At 38.6% G+C, this 14320-nt stretch overlaps 1 protein-coding gene across 1 annotated transcript in view; it reads right to left on the minus strand.

Moving 5' to 3' along the window:
- SETH5 (transducin family protein / WD-40 repeat family protein) overlaps positions 1-13581 on the minus strand; it is a 166687-nt gene extending 153106 nt beyond the window's left edge. The window contains exons 1-8 of the mRNA XM_089819563.1: positions 11359-13581; positions 10916-11227; positions 10488-10742; positions 9941-10309; positions 9105-9738; positions 8758-8822; positions 8579-8680; positions 8281-8423 (exon numbers count right to left, since the gene is read on the minus strand). Of these exons, the coding sequence (XP_089675689.1) occupies positions 8281-8423; positions 8579-8680; positions 8758-8822; positions 9105-9738; positions 9941-10309; positions 10488-10742; positions 10916-11227; positions 11359-13116 (3638 nt within the window). The 5' untranslated portion in view covers positions 13117-13581. The remainder of the gene's footprint in view (positions 1-8280; positions 8424-8578; positions 8681-8757; positions 8823-9104; positions 9739-9940; positions 10310-10487; positions 10743-10915; positions 11228-11358) is intronic.
- Positions 13582-14320: the final 739 nt, after the last annotated feature.

Below are 14320 nucleotides of genomic sequence, written 5' to 3' on the forward strand. Positions count from 1 at the left end.
GTCTGAATGATATTACCAAGTGCATCCAAGATAGGCAAATGTACTGGTTTAAGAGAACCTATCGTACGTTTCTATCATTTTATGCAAAAACCCTTCATAATTTTGAATACATAATATAGGCATTTGTATTACCCATTCAACCTGTGTCTTTCGAATGTTGGCCTTCATTGGATGGTTATCAGGTGTCTCCTACCACCACTTCCTGCATTCTACTCCATTCAACCCTTCAAATGAAACATTTTGTGCTGTAGGATTATCCGTTGCAACCGGCTGTGCTGTTTGCTTCCCTTTCTATTTGCTTGGTCCTGTACTTGTGCCTCCTATAACACATGCTCCGGATGGCAAAGTCTTTACATTCCTGTTCATGGTTGCAATTGTTGTTGTATCTTCTTCCAATTTCTTTTTCCAAGCCCTCTTCCCAGCTGATTGCATATCTGTCACTTCCATTGTCATTTTGCTTGAAGAAGAGAAAAAAAACAATTAGGTTAGTTGCAATTTTCTCTTAATGGTGGTACAGCAACTATTAACTGAAACTGTACGGCCTTCACACAAACATAGAGACAGAGAGAGTCCACCGTATGATCATATAGCAACTATTTCAAGTAATGCAAATGGAAGTTCCTATGAAACTGGATGGCATCGTACCCTTTTCTTTTTACCGATATGACCACAAAATCCAACAGGAATGGTTGTGTGCCGATAGTTACACACTGTGCCATTAGGGTCCCTAAGGGCTTAATCCCGTGTTGAACGGCAGTGAGTAATTGAAATGTAGGTGGCCACAACGTAGGTTGTCCCAACTTTTTCCATATATTCTCTGGTAGTACGTTTACTCCTAACACTCTATCGACGATTGTCTCTGAGTACGGTTCCCAAGATACCCATCTCTACTACTGCAAGATGTCTTCCTGTAGTGAGTGCCAATAGCATTGGGTCTGCTACAGTCGCTCTGATGTCATCCTGTCCTGTCTCTTCCGTTGCTTTCGAGAGTGGTGCCATGTTCAGTATCCTCGTTCGCAACTGAAACATTGTAAGGTCATTCAGTTTCATAGGAACTTCCATTTGCATTACCTGTACGGCACCAAACGTTTACGGTACAGGGTAAACAGATACTTATCGCATGTAGTACAATAAGACATAACACATAACAAATACTTTATTCATATACGCAATATGCACTCCAAGTACAATGCTTACAATAATGATTATGATCTCCCAAAAGTCCCTTCTAGACGGTGTACATATACTTTCCCGAAGGGGTGACTCAATTGTCACACACCCTTTCGGATACAATTCTACCCGTCGGCTACAACATAGAATTTACCGACAGCAAATGTCTTATGCCATGTTCGTGAATGCATGACTTGCCAGCAGAACAAGACAGAGCATACTTTCTCAGCTGGTTTGTTGCAACCCTCGCCTATACTGGAACAAAAATGGATGGGACTCTCCATTGACTTCATTACAGGTCTTCCTCAAGTGCAGGGCAAGGATTGTATTTACATTGTGGTGGACAGGTTGACTAAATATGCCCACTTCTTTCCAATTGCAGTTGATTTCACAGCATCCCAAGTAGCTGAGTTATTCTTTAGGGAGGTGTTTAGACTCCATGGTCTCCCTAAGACCGTAGTGAGTGACAAGGACAGCAGATTCTTGACTTCCTTTTGGCAGGAACCTTTCAGGCTCGCGGGCACAGAGTTGCACCTAGTACTAGCTACCACCCTCAGACGGATGGGCAAACGGAGATAGTTAAAAAGTGGATTGAGGGGTATCTGCGTAACAATGTGTCGGGGCAACAGAAGGCATGGGTGTGTTGGTTGTGTTTGGGCGAGTATTGTTATAATACTATGCACCACATGTCCATTGATATGTCTCCTTTCGGAGCTCTTTATGGCTACGATGCATTATCTTTTGGTGATCTAGCTTTGAGTAATAGCAGAGTTCCTTTGGCACAAGATTAATTACAGAAGAACTAGCATATCATGAGTTCTCTCAGGGAGAACTTACAGCATGCACAGAATCACAAGACGATGTACGCTTTTCAGCATAGGACCGAGAGAGTATTTGAGGGGGATGACATGGTTTTCCTTAACTTACAGCCCTATCGACAAAGCACCCTTGAAGGGGGGGAGCTGAGAAACTCAAACCTCATTTTTAGGGACCTTACAAAGTTCTCAAGTGAGATGGATAGGTTGCCTATGAGGCTGAGTTACCACCTAAGAGTAGGATTCATAATGTGTTTCATGTATCATGCCTAAAGAAGGCATTGGGGCAGCATATTATAGCATCACCCGATTTACCTCCCTTGGATGAGAAAGGTAAGTTGACTTTGGTTCCTGGGGAGATTCTTGAGGTAAGGGAACAACGGCTAAGAAGCTAGATGATTTGGGAGTATTTGGTGCACTAAAGAGGTCTACCCATAGAGGATACCACCTGGGAGGGTGAATCCATTTTGCAGCACCCAGCATTGCAGTTGCTTGTGGGCAAGCATCTCCGGGAAGGGAAAACTGTCATGTCCCCTCTTTAGTCTGACTAGCAGAAAATTGTGAGTTAACCTATCATAGGGGTCTCATAGGCTATCAGTTGTGGATAGAGACTCATACAGCATATTCAGAGATCGGGCTTGACTTAACAAGAAGTTGGGAGCCAGTTGGGTGCAGTTCCTTGATTTTAGGAGGTATTGCTACATTTGAGGAGGATGTGGCAGTTTCTAGATGTGAGGTTCCACAGGACCATTCCATGGTTTCAGTTTCAGGATGACAAGGTGTGTTCCCTAGTTTCTAGGAGCATCCTTAAATTATAGGGAAGGGACTACCAATTGACCCATCTTGTCAAATATCAGTCATAGACAGGAGACATGGTCAGTTTCACGTTTATTTGGTAAATTTGGGCTATCAGAGACAAAATGGGGAATATTTTAATATATTTAAATATTTCCTAAGTTAGCATTCAAATAATTCATAATAAGGCTATTTATATAGCCATTTCGGAGTAATACGAGGAATATGGCTTCGTTTGGTCAGATGTGCCTTTGTATTATAGCTCGTTGGAAAGGTCCTGAATTATTATAAACTATTTTCACTATCCGGAGACTTTTTGGCACTTTGAGCTATTACATTTTGATAAAATAATGTTTTCCCTATAGCCTAGACCCCTTTATTTGGGAAAATGTTATTTTATTATAAAGTGCAAAGTGTAATTCTCATTTAGGGTTCGATTTGCACTTTGGAGGAGTTATAAGGAGATGAAGACCTAATTGTTCATAGTATTTTGACATTTTGAAGCTTATAACATTTGGAATTGCTCTAGGAGAGCATTTTTGTGGCTTGGGACGAAACCCTCAAGTCAGGATTGTTGGAACGCAAACCTCAACAAGCCCTTCGGTGATTGAATTCTAAGATATCGGGAATAGTGAGATCAGGGGAGCAATCAATTTCTTCCTAGAGAGATTTGCATTTGAGGGAACCCATTTTCAACCGAGCGGCCATTATTTGAAGCTGAGGCATTTGTATTTGAGGCAGATCGGTTTGTGTTTGGGCATCATTCTACATTATCAGGCCATGTTATTGATTGGAAAGTCCATACAAGGGTTTGAGAACTGCAAAGTACCATAATTTGCAATTGTAAAGTCCTTTCTCAATTGGCGTCAACTCCATTTGTGGACAGCAGCAATCAACATTGGCAATCTTTCTATTTGAATGCAGAAATCTGAATATTATGCCTGGTACAGTTTGAGGAATTTCCAGATTGTCAAGTATTTTCAATAATGAATGTTATTTATTATATGTAGTTCAGATTTGTTTGTTAGTTATCTTCCATTTTTGCATATATCTTCAAAAATATAAAAACAATTGAAAAACCAGCAAGAAAACAAAAAAAATCAGAATTAAGTAAAGTTTTCCAGAGAAACAGCTATTTCCAAGACCTCCAGTATTGGGGATCTTTCAAAACCCCCAAATAAGAAGCGTTAAATGAGTTCCAGGGACTCAGACTTAGGTCCAGGAAATTCTGGTCAGACATGGCAGTCTGAAAAAAAGCAGACAAGTTGGCAAAAACAGAAGTGTTAAAACTAAAACCTTAAAAAGGACCTACATAACTTCTAAATACTATTCATTTCATTTGAAAGGACTAAACACAAAACAAGAGCATTTGAAGCTTAAATGCAATATATTGATGTAAAGACCAGCAAACATGGTTAGGCCTAATTATTGCGCTGGCTCCAAATTCACGTTTTTGGAAGGGTTTGTAGTTTGAACTCTTGAAGGTTTGGTTAAAAGCAATAGAATTATAAAAGTGACCAATGTGAAGGCCTCTGCAGCCTCAAATGCCTTGATTTGGGGTTAGTCCTGGAGCTCCAGCGCTTTAAGCCCACCCTATATTGTGATAAGGAGTCAAAAAGCGCATTACCCTCAGACCTTGCTAGAGGCTGCTGCCTGCATCCTACCTTCAGTTTTAAAAGGTAAAATGTACAATAATTTTGGGCCATGCCAGATTGAAAAGCATTTTTTTTATTTTCTCAAGATTTTCTAAGTTAATCCCAAGTAGTTGTATTGAATTTATATTTTCAGTTTGCCAAGTCAAACCCTAATCCGAAATAATGCTACTCTGACTGTAGCAGCATTGCAAACTTGTCTAAGATACAAATTCAGGACTCCACATAGGGGAAGTGATGCTTGGCCAGGTGATATAGACTCCTCTTTACCATAGTTCATGACTCCATGTTGTGAAAAAAAAATTTACTGTTGTGGATATCAGAACCCAAAAATTTTATGCACCTTAAACGCAAGATAAAAAATTTAAATATAAAAATGTTTCCTTCAACCAAAATCTCATTTTGTACTTATCTAGATGATGTATTTATGCTGGCTAGTGACAGATTCCTGATTTATTATGTTCACCTTGTAAAAGTTACCCTCTTGCGTCGGTTGGGAGGCCCAACTATAACGTACATACCAAAATTACTATTAACATCATTAATTACCAGACCCCTCACATGTCAATGACTTGTGCAAACTATTCAATCTATATATCATTCATATTTTTGCAAATAATAAAAAGTTTATTAATGTTACACTTGTCAATACACTACATGTTGAGGTGGTAACTCATTGAAAACACTCTCTAGAACACAGAGCCACCAACCAGAAGGGTGAACTCAAGAGTCAAGAGCAATAAAGCCTCTATCTTATCTAACGATGTAAGACATCACTCAAGGATTTGGCAGAACTTAGTTTTTAGCTGAAAGCATATGTTTATTAAAACTAAGTGTTATCAATGTCAAGAGTATTAGAATATTATGATGTTTCTTTAATGGTCATCTTAGTTAGTCTTTAGTTTATTAGGTAGTTTCTATTTTTGTCTTTAGTTCACGATTGTTTCTTTTCTTAGTTATGGGGTTTGGACCCTGCTGCCCATGTCCGAGTTTGGGTTCGCACCCGGATTCGCTGTGGGTCCAAGCAGGTTCCTTAATTTGGACTGTGGGTCCGCCCAGGTTTGCACTGGGGCAGACCTACAGTCCAAATTAAGGACCCTGCACGAACCCATAGCGAGCCAAGGCGAATCCAAACAGACCCGTGGCAAATCCAAGACAGCCCACAGCGAACCCAAGACGACCCACGATTAACCCAAGAGGACCCACAAGTTTCTCTTTTTTTTTGTATATATAATGCATATATATATTCTTTTTAATATATATTCTCACGAACCCAAATGGGAAAAAAAAAATGCCCGAACCCTGAACCCAAATCGGCAACTTAGTTTCTTTTAGAAATGTTGACATTATAAATCCATATTAGGAGCTTTCATTTCCTTTGGTTTATACAACCACAACATCATTGATTTACCATAACATGGTATCAAAGTGGGTCAATGGAATTTTATAAAATTTTAAAATAAAAATCACTAGAGGTATTTAATGAAATTTGTGGTTTGCCTTCAAAAAAATTTGCTGAAAATTGCAAGCCTAGTTGAGGGTTTTGATTGTGTGATTTCCTAGTTTTAGCAAAAGGCTCTGATTTTCCAAGTTTGCATGTATTTGCGTGGGAGTTACATGTTGCTTGCATTTACATTTTGTTATTTGCTTATTCTTGCATGTACTATTTTACCATGTGAAGTCTCATGTTTTGCTGCATGAAGGTTTCTCTAATAAGTTTTCCCTTAAAAATTGCTGATAGGCTTTCATAATTTTTTCCTTTAAAAAAGTATGGCTGAGTTTTTATAATCAAAAATCAAAAATTATTTGGTGGGTTTATAATTTTAAAAAATTATCTGGTGGGTTTATAAATTTTTCCTAAAAATTTATTTGTTGGGTTTATAATTCCTCGAAAATTATCTGTTGGGTTTTCATAATTTTTCCTTCAAAATATTTTTGATTCTGTAATCTGCAAAGTTGTGTGGATTCCTTTGTCAGTTTATAATTCTATCCTCAAAATTTATCAGGTTAGTCTATAAATTTTTCCTCAAAAATTATCTGCTAGGTTTTACCATTTTTCCTCAAAAACGAAGCTTTGTATTCTTTGATCTGTACCTCAAATGTTGTTTTCTGATTTTGATCTATATTCACCTAAAAAATCGCACCTAGTACTTCCAGTTTTTCTCCTTAAAAATTGTGGCGTTTTGCAGTCTGTTTTGGGGCATCATGCAACGTTTGGATGGTTTGCACATTTTTCCTCAAAATCGTGCTAGTTGTTCTCAATTTTTTCTTTGTCTCCAGAGAAGAGCAGCTTTGACATCCAACATTGGACATTTTATAATGAATTCTAGTCAAATGTTTTGCTTATTCTGGGAGGGTTAGTGGTAGACTCATCTCAGTGGTAGAATCAATGAAAAGCTTTTGTCTCTTTTTGCAAAGCTTTCTAAAGAAGGGGGCACCCTTCTCTTTTGTTTTCTGGACTGATTTTATCTTCTTGGTAATTTACATTTTGCAGATCCATGGAGGGTCTCAGCAGCAGCAGAATGTCTTGCACAATTTGTAACCAAAATACAGCAATAAGATGATGACCATTACGCAAGGATATTAGAATATATAATGTTTGTTTAATAGTCATCTTAGTTAGTCTTTCAATTATTACGTAGTTTCTATTTCCATCTTTTGTTCACAAATTGCTTCTTTTAGAAATATTGTCTTTGTAAATCTATATAAGGAGCTTTCATCTCCTTTGTTTAATACAACTACAACAACATCAATTTACCATAACAAAGAGCATAGACCAAGTACAACAACATCAATTTCCCTCTTTAGTGATTATGATCTAGGGAGCTGATGGTATTTATGGTATCACACTTCAATTGGGTACAAAATATGAGGTCTCAAAAACTATCACAGTTGTCAAAGAATGAGGCCCGTTGTTTGTGCAATGACTAATGATATCTATATTATGAAGTAGTTAAGTTGCTTGAAAAACACTAGTTAGTATGTGGTAGATTCACGAAAAAAGAACACCAAACACCTATTTGTGGCAATAATTTATCTATTTTAAGAGTAATCTTTTTAATATATCAAATCTTACAATTTTCTTACACAACGTACCATGTCACAGACATTACTAGACTTCGCTTTTTAAAGGAAATTTGACAAGTGGTATTAACCAAATCTTACATTCACGAATTTCCTTGCCACAGAACAGACAGTGACGATAGCTGCTTTTACCTCAGAAGCAGAAAGATGCAGCGACGGCTAAGACCTGAGGCTATCCAGCCAACTCAAATGCATGGCATATAAGGAGTATTAAAAAACTGCCTCCTTTATATGCCATACGTTTTCTTCTTTCTTATTCCTAACCTATTTTGGTAGAGGCATGCAAGGGATATTTGTGCCATATATTTATTGTGTATGTGATCAAAGTAGCTTCTAATGGTAAACTTAGAATGTCTTCAGAGTTGATCTATTAAAAGGTGAATAGAAAAAGCTTAAAATCAAGTCTTTATAATTCATGGTTTTTCAATTTGCGGAGTGTATGTGCTTAAGTCCAAGTCAGAGATAAATCTGTTTGAGTCCGAGTCTTGTCACCATTCCTCATAGTAATATAGGGTATATTTTACAATGTTCTCTACAAGTTCCTATGGTTTTATTTTTCTGTCTTGAATTTCAGATCTTATAGATCTGATAAATTCAGATTTTAATGTATACTAGAAGACAATGGAAGGAATTGCATTCATGTCTACCACAATAGCAATTATGAGATAGATCACCTGCATATGCCTAACAAAACACAAAGGCAGATTTCTAACAAGTTACTAACAATTAGTTGGCCGCAATTTCGTGAGCAGCTGGAAACACACCCAAAAGCTTGTGCATGAGGTCTTTTCTGGTCCTGAGCAACTGCCAACAACTCCTCCAAAGGCGCCTTGAAATCATCCAAACCCCTGTTGAATAGGTATATCAATGCACTATAAAGTCCATGCTCTCTACATAGTCGTACCACCTGCAAGAATTGAGTGCAACAATGATTTTTGTCACTGCATACATCAATCCACCTAAAATTTGAACTAATTTAAGTGCCTATGACTTGATTGAAACAAAAGCATATAAACATTAACTTCTAATGTAATTGATAGTAGGCACTTCACAAATTCAGACCTGATTGAAATCCAATGAAGCAATGTCCATGTGTAAAACACATTGTTCAATTCGCTGCAGCCATCCTTTTCTGCTATAGTGTTCCACTAGTGCTTGCATTACCTATTCAAACAGAGAATAATGCTTAAATTGTGGATAAAAGTATAAGTTAACTGTTAACATATATGCCTTTTGAATACCTCAGGAGGTAGACCACCAAGCATATCCTTTAATATATATGGCTCCAGCAGTTCTAAAAATGTTCCTGAGATATCATAGCATGGTAAAGTGAGAATGACGATAGAAAGCGATGCAGATTTCTCACAAAAATCGTACACCTATTTAGTAATATAGTCTTCAAATGCAACAATAGGACAGAGACTAAAATACATACTAATTAAATTAACAATGCATAATAGCTATTATACTCAGATTTTGTGAACCACGAGATGAATCTCACAGCTTTGAATAAGTTACAAACTCCCAGAACATAACCAACAGAGCTGACTCCAGCAAAGTATCTTTGAACTGATGATAAAAATCTTACCTCCGTGTTGAACTCCTACAAATTTGGAGAAAACACTGTCAAACAGCACATCAGTCTTCTTTATGTGTACACAAAACTCTATAGCCACACCTCCAACACGTGCAAACTGTTCTTTGATTTGTACATGCACGGTATCCTTTTGGCTTTTCCCTTGGGTATCTGATTCTGTTTTCCCATGTTGGTTGCTAAAGGCCAATGAAATATAAGAAAAAGCTTCATCTACATAAGCAGAGAGCAACTGCAATAGAAAAGGCATTATGGCCTCCTGCATAGCTTCCAGTGTCCTTGGAAGTCCAATAACACCTTGTGCATTGCCATCGTAAAGCTCCATTGCCAAGTGGAGGGCACCCATCCAATCACCCGCATCTTGGAGAGCCTGAATTCGCTCCTTCCAAGGTAACAAACGAGACCGGAAAAGTTGTGATGGCCCTAATAAATATATGGCTGCTCCTCTGACAGCCATAGAGTTGTGATAAGACTTCTCAGGATTTCCAAATGAATTAACAAAGTATGTGTGATATATAACAGCAGATTCTAGGCCACCATCTTCAATGGGTAACCTAGATCTGTCCAGCTCCATTCCTTCTTTTGTAAACAAGGACAACTGGCCTTTTGAAGTGAGAATAACTAATATCTGGACAACATTTCAAGAATATGTAAACAACTATCAAGATGCAAAATCAATAAATTTTGCAAGATGCAAGTAATACAGAAGCAGACTGTATAAAGTAACCGTACGCAAAATAATTCATTGTAGAACTTAGTAGTTGTTTGGAACTTCCTTCCTCTGTAAGATTATTCATGTTCTGGGAGACATACGAAATCTTACAGCTTACCTGCTCATCCAACCATGATACTCCTAATGCTGCACTATCAAGATTCCACTCTCTCCGCACCTGTAACTCTGACTTCACTAACTGAGCCACTTGGACCTTTCTATCCCATGCGATCGCAAGCAATGATGCCTTATTATTCAAGTCTTCAGTGTCATGGGAACCCTTCATTAAGGCACCTTCTTGTAATGAAGTCAACCCAGAATTCTCTGAACCTGTATTTCCATTGTTCGGGCTGTTACTATTGCTTTTATGGCTTGGGGATCCATAACTGGGAATACGCCTCCATGCTGTATAAGGCATGGCACCCTCACGGATGCCATCAGGTTTTGGGAGCTTTGCATAGACCTCCAAAGATGGAGTCAACCGTACCTGCAAAGAATAAATTTCACTTTAAAGAAAAATAATATGCAAGGATAAATCATGTACAGTAAACAGCTGCATTTGCAATGAAGTATTACACCAAACCAAGAGCAACTCGTAAACTTAAAATGACTACTGAAATCACTTCATGGAAAAATACAATTGAGGTGTTCCACCAAATTCATACCACCAAAGCCGTCTGCTGTGTGACAAATATAACTACACCTCCAGTTTCTTCGGATGAAATACCATCACTGAAAAGTTTCTTTCCTGTCTCTCCACCTACAACTCCCCCAACAACACCTCCCATCATGCTACCTAGACTATTAGAAGACAGTGAAGGGCCAGCTTGACCAGCGTTTGAAGTAGCATTTTGAGATTCATCAACCAGAAGTGCAGACATGGACAAGACAGTTCCAGTGCGTTGACCATCAAAAAGACACTACAACCAAATCAACTTCTGAGATACTGATTAGATCACCTAAAGATTTGAAAAATTACAAACGCTTTCTACGAATGTGAGAAAAACCCAAACAAGAGATTTAAAGCTCATTTTAGATTGATTCATCTAGATCTGAATGTTCTCAAATCATTTTTAGAAAGGATTAGTCCTACCTGTGTTGCAACAGAAAACCGTCGCAATAAAGGAATAACACCAAAAGTATGCAGAAGAACAACTCCTCTAGAATCACCGCTGATCGCTTTATATTGTCGTGCATTTTGTGGATCTTGCCCTAGGGATAATGTGTGTACAATTGGAGACGAGTGCTCCCCTGAAATAACTTTGGCTGTTGTCTGCCTCTGTAAATCCCAAAGAGTGAGACAACCATTGCCATAGCCTACCAGGAGAAGGTCTCCTTGCTGATTAAAACACATTGAGGTGACAGCTGCCTGAGATTTTTCAATTGGATAACTTAAACTAAATGCCTGAAAAGGTAGAAGATTGCATCAGAGTCTTACAAAATACAGTGTCACGAGAAAAAGTCAGAAGGGATATTGCTTGATGAAATAAAAGCAGATTGTATGCAAAACAGCAGTTAGAATTAATTGCTACAGACCTTGGTATCAATGACATCAGGACTTTGGGCGGAATACTTGCTAGGATTTACAAAAACAGAACCCTTGGACATACCCAAAGCAATATAATTCATATGAACAGCTACAGCCTGTGGAGAACCATGGTCGCGCTTGAACATTTGCGAGGCAAGAACCTGTGAAAGAGAGTTTGTTGAGTCAATCTGTAGATGACCTATTGCTGGAGGTCCCCTTCGAATGCCCTCAAGCCTCATAGGTTGAGCTGCTGCTCCTTCTTGCCAATGCAATCCAGAAGATGCGTCTCTTTTCTCGAGTTCTTCTGCCAAATCCAATGGCTTAAGAGAAGCGCTGCCCTTTTTTCCTACCTTTCTCGCAGAACGGTTAGACTCTGCCTTAGGTGCCTTCTCCTCGACAATGTCATCAGCAACCTTCACTTTTTTATTTTCTGTATATTTCCCAGCCACCAGTGTATGTTTTTCATCAATAATTGTCTCTGTTGAATCTGGAAAAAACTTAACAGCGCTTCTTCTTTCTTGACGATCGGCATTCACCACACTATAATCATCGTCCACAGCAACCGTGCTGGGTGTGGTGCTTTCAGTTTCTGTAGAAGTATCAACAACAGAGTCCACCAACAGTGAACTCTTTCCATTTTCATGTGACGTAATGCCACCTTTATCATTACACAGAACATCTAGTTTATTGTCATACACCCCTCCTCCTTCACCTTCTCCTTCTCCTTCTCCTCCTCCTCCATCTCCGGTGCCGATTTCGCATTTTTCAACACCTGTATCTTCAACATTCGCAATTATAACGTCTCCTCCCTGATTTTGTACTATATGGCGTTGCTTTTGAACCAAAAATTCCTGGTCCTCTGACCTTCGCTCCTGCTTTTCCTCTTTTTGATCAAGGACATCAATCACTTTATCCATTTCTTCGTCGGATTTAACAAGCTGCAATTCATTAATACTTGAATTCTCATCTGATTGAAACACTCTTTCCGAAATCTCCCCTTCAGAACCCGTCGTATACTCTTTTTCTAATTCGTCTTCCGCCTCTTCCGTTTTTTGGCTGGCATTAGATAATGCATAAGTATCAAGGCTCCTTAAAGAGATAGAACTGGCCATCTTATTCTTTAACACGGCAGCGTGCGGACTGGGAACAGCTCGAGATGCTGCAGCAGCTGCAGCAAGTGCCTCTCCTGGCCTAGGGCTAGGCCTTACATTACCAAGCATGGGAGTTAGTACAGGGGATCGAGATAAAAGTAAAGAAGATGACATGGAGGCAGCAAATGGGAAAGGCTTGCCAGAAAAATCCGAAAACATAGACTTCTTCGTGGTCGTGTTCAGTTTCAACTCCGTCAGTTTCCCAGAAGGACGTTGGCCTTGATCAGAAAATTTTGTTTGCTGGTCTTTGTTCTCTAGGAGCTTGCCAAACTCATTTTCAGAATTTATGTTAAAGCCATAAGAAGTACCTGTTTCACGTCCAATTTTATCTCTGCCTGCGGAAGAACAATCTTCGGTGCACTCTGTTTTCCCTGGGTCTTTACCTGCGCGTCCTGTGTTATTTTCATCAATTTTCTGCGTAAAATTAGGGTTTATAAATAAAAATGAGCTAGGGCCCAAAGCGTTGTCAGAGGCATCTGAAGAAGACTCGTCATCAGAGTCCTTCAAGATATCTTCCAGGCTGCGATCGAGTTCAGGAAGGTCATTGTCATCATCGTCACTGCTTTGCAATTCCAGAAAGGAATCCAGGTCGAATTCGTTCGACGGTGAAGCCATCCAAGATTACTGAATGATTTCTTCTTTTTCTGTTTTCCTGTCTGTCTGCAGAGTCTCCATTCAATGCCAGAAATCACATCCACATACTAATGCACCCACCGATCAATGGAATACAAATTGTGCTGGCTGTTGGAAACTGTTCGGCTGCTCCCTGGTTGCTGTTGTAGAGAGAGTGATTGGTTGCGAAACTGAACTATTGAGAGAGAATGATTATTCCATAAAGAGAGGAGCAATTGGTTCACCTCCAGATCTGTTTACGTCCATGGCGCTCGAGGGGTTACCAGCCGGATGGCATGAACGCCTCTTTCAGCATCAGCTAGTACAATTTTTGTTTCATCTCTCGTCTTTTTCGGGCATTGTGAGCAACGAGTTCTTCAAACGCGGCGGATATGGCGTATGTTTTAAGGGCAACGCAACAAATCAATCGCAAGTAAGAAGACGGAGTAGAACCTAGTAGAAACCATCGATTCTATGGAAACAAATTGAAATGAAAAATGTTTAACTACGTCCACGATTCGTAGAATGTGTTTGCTTAGTAATTTCGATGGACACTAGGGAAAGTCTCCATGCGGCTCCATTTTATATTTTGCTTAGTAGTAGTTGCTCCATTTTATTTTTTTAAGCAAATAATTCTCAAGCTCATGGAAGCAAAATTTCTAAATTTTCAAATGACTATTTGTCCCGAATTAAATTTGAAAAAGAAAAGTTAGGAAAAAGGAAAGAGTTCCTTTTTGAAATTATTAGTAGTTGTTGCTCCATCATGATACGAAAAGGTTTTAAACTATCCTTTCTTTTTAATTTAAGAGTTACATGGAACATAGTGGCTACTTAAATTTAAGCATAAATTGTCCATAAGCAAGTTGCATGGGGACATGGGGTAATCATTAGACAATCAATAAGTATAGTTGTTTGAACATGGGAAATAGAGGATAACGAAAAGTTGAAATGTTATTATCAAGTGAGAACAATTTAGAGGAGGTTGTTTGAACTAACTTCATAAAGAAGCAAGGTTTTAGAAAATGTTGGCCTTTTCATAAAGATTTTTATTTGAAGAGTTTAAATGAGGAGATTTTGAAAATGGCTTAGAATATAATTTTTTGTTCTTTAGGCTATTGGTCATGTGAAAATTGCTAAGATTTTTTGAATTATTCATTTAAGAAAGGAGTAAGAGACTATGAAAAATATACTTACAATCTTATAGATG

The sequence above is a fragment of the Cupressus sempervirens genome, chromosome 3 (assembly GCF_028749045.1).
Source record: "Cupressus sempervirens isolate cs-2001-9-10 chromosome 3, ASM2874904v1, whole genome shotgun sequence".
In the NCBI taxonomy this organism is placed as follows: domain Eukaryota; kingdom Viridiplantae; phylum Streptophyta; class Pinopsida; order Cupressales; family Cupressaceae; genus Cupressus; species Cupressus sempervirens.